This window comes from Oncorhynchus mykiss, chromosome 1 (assembly GCF_057628025.1).
Source record: "Oncorhynchus mykiss isolate SJ-2025 chromosome 1, ASM5762802v1, whole genome shotgun sequence".
Taxonomy (NCBI): domain Eukaryota; kingdom Metazoa; phylum Chordata; class Actinopteri; order Salmoniformes; family Salmonidae; genus Oncorhynchus; species Oncorhynchus mykiss.
In genome coordinates, this window is record NC_143022.1 from 89,316,785 (window position 1) to 89,319,284 (window position 2,500).

At 29.3% G+C, this 2,500-nt stretch overlaps 1 protein-coding gene across 16 annotated transcripts in view; it reads right to left on the reverse strand.

The window, feature by feature from the left end:
• LOC110531920 (adhesion G protein-coupled receptor B3) overlaps window positions 1-2,500 on the reverse strand; it is a 364,149-nt gene that overhangs the window by 198,429 nt on the left and 163,220 nt on the right. For all 16 annotated transcript variants that reach the window (XM_090243433.1, XM_090243448.1, XM_090243446.1 and 13 more), the window contains one exon: window positions 1,536-1,730. In XM_090243433.1, coding sequence (XP_090099559.1) covers window positions 1,536-1,730 — 195 coding nt within the window. The remainder of the gene's footprint in view (window positions 1-1,535; window positions 1,731-2,500) is intronic.

Below are 2,500 nucleotides of genomic sequence, written 5' to 3' on the forward strand. Positions count from 1 at the left end.
TGATTACATATTACAGTAAATATAATGATTACCTGTTACAGTAAATATAATGATTACCTATTACAGTAAATATAATGATTACATATTACAGTAAATATAATGATTACATATTATAGTAAATATAATGATTACCTGTTACAGTAAATATAATGATTACATATTACAGTAAATATAATGATTACCTGTTACAGTAAATATAATTATTACATATTACAGTAAATATAATGATTACATGTTACAGTAAATATAATGATTACATGTCACAGTAAATATAATGATTACATATTACAGTAAATATAATGATTACATATTACAGTAAATATAATGATTACATGTCACAGTAAATATAATGATTACATGTTACAGTAAATATAATGATTACCTGTTACAGTAAATATAATGATTACATGTCACAGTAAATATAATGATTACATATTACAGTAAATATAATGATTACATATTATAGTAAATATAATGATTACATGTCACAGTAAATATAATGATTACATATTACAGTAAACATAATGATTACATATTACAGTAAATATAATGATTACATGTTACAGTAAATATAATGATTACATATTATAGTAAATATAATGATTACATATTATAGTAAATATAATGATTACATGTCACAGTAAATATAATGATTACATGTTACAGTAAATATAATGATTACATGTTACAGTAAATATAATGATTACATATTATAGTAAATATAATGATTACATATTATAGTAAATATAATGATTACATGTCACAGTAAATATAATGATTACCTGTCACAGTAAATATAATGATTACATTTCACAGTAAATATAATGATTACCTGTTACAGTAAATATAATTACAATGGTAGCTTGCCTCGTTAAAGAAAGGTTAAATAAAAAACTTGAGACAACATTCACCCACTCTGGAGAAACCAACCATTACAGTAAATGTAACAGTAAATATAATGATTACAAAGGTAGCGTTAGACAACATAATAACAGAGGTGACAGCTCATCCCAGGCAGGTACCTATTTGTTTTAGCAGACAAAATAGACCAATGGCTGTTCATCTGGGTAAGGGGATGGACTCTAGACCATACTATCAGCCAATCATGTCTGTGTATGTAAATATCTTCAAATGTGTTTCCTAACGCCCACACGATCAGGCTGAGCATTTCAAGAGCCAAAGGAGGCTCAGGGAAATAAATGATTAAAAAAGTTATTTTCATTAAATAAACACACACAGTGATTTATGAGACATACAGTGATGATTTAAAATAACAAAGCTGACATGGGGACTTTAACTGTGTAAATAATCATTCCAGTTTCATTTGAAAGGGGGAGATATGTTGACAAGCCTCTCAGGGGTTTTCCGCCTCTCCTGCACATGCAGGAGAAAACCTTTTAAACTTTATCATATTGTTTTCTATTTTCATGTATGCAACAAAAAAAAAGGACACAAATCAAAATAAATCCAACACACAATTCTACCTCAGCAGCATGGTCAACATTTATCAAGACAAAAGAGACCGATCCACTCACCTGCACGTCGTCTGAGCTAGGTTCGTAACTGGCCCTCTTGAAGGTATCAGTCACGTTTCTGAGTATCTCCACAGAGGACAGCAGGTCTCCAGCGTAGAAGTTCCTTCTCTGGGTGAGATCCAGCAGGGTCTTGGTCACCTGAGACATCCCGTCCCCCGCCAACTTCCCCTGGCCCTTAGCTAGATGGCCCTGGATCTCCAGAAGAAGAAATTAACTATGAGGCCTTATATGTTCTCTACACTATATTACAGTATATTACCACAGTATTACTACAATGATTGATTCTCTACACTATATTACAGTATATTACTACAGTATTACTACAATGATTGATTCTCTACACTATATCACAGTATATTACTACAGTATTACTACATTGATTGATTCTCTACACTATATCACAGTATATTACTACAGTATTACTACAATGATTGATTCTCTACACTATATTACAGTATATTACTACAGTATTACTACATTGATTTATTCTCTACACTATATCACAGTATATTACTACAGTATTACTACATTGATTGATTCTCTACACTATATTACAGTATATTACCACAGTATTACTACAATGATTGATTCTCTACACTATATTACAGTATATTACTACAGTATTACTACATTGATTGATTCTCTACACTATATCACAGTATATTACTACAGTATTACTACAATGATTGATTCTCTACACTATATTACAGTATATTACTACAGTATTACTACATTGATTTATTCTCTACACTATATCACAGTATATTACTACAGTATTACTACATTGATTGATTCTCTACACTATATTACAGTATATTACTACAGTATTACTACATTGATTGATTCTCTACACTATATCACAGTATATTACTACAGTATTACTACAATGATTGATTCTCTACACTATATTACAGTATATTACTACAGTATTACTACATTGATTTATTCTCTACACTATATCACAG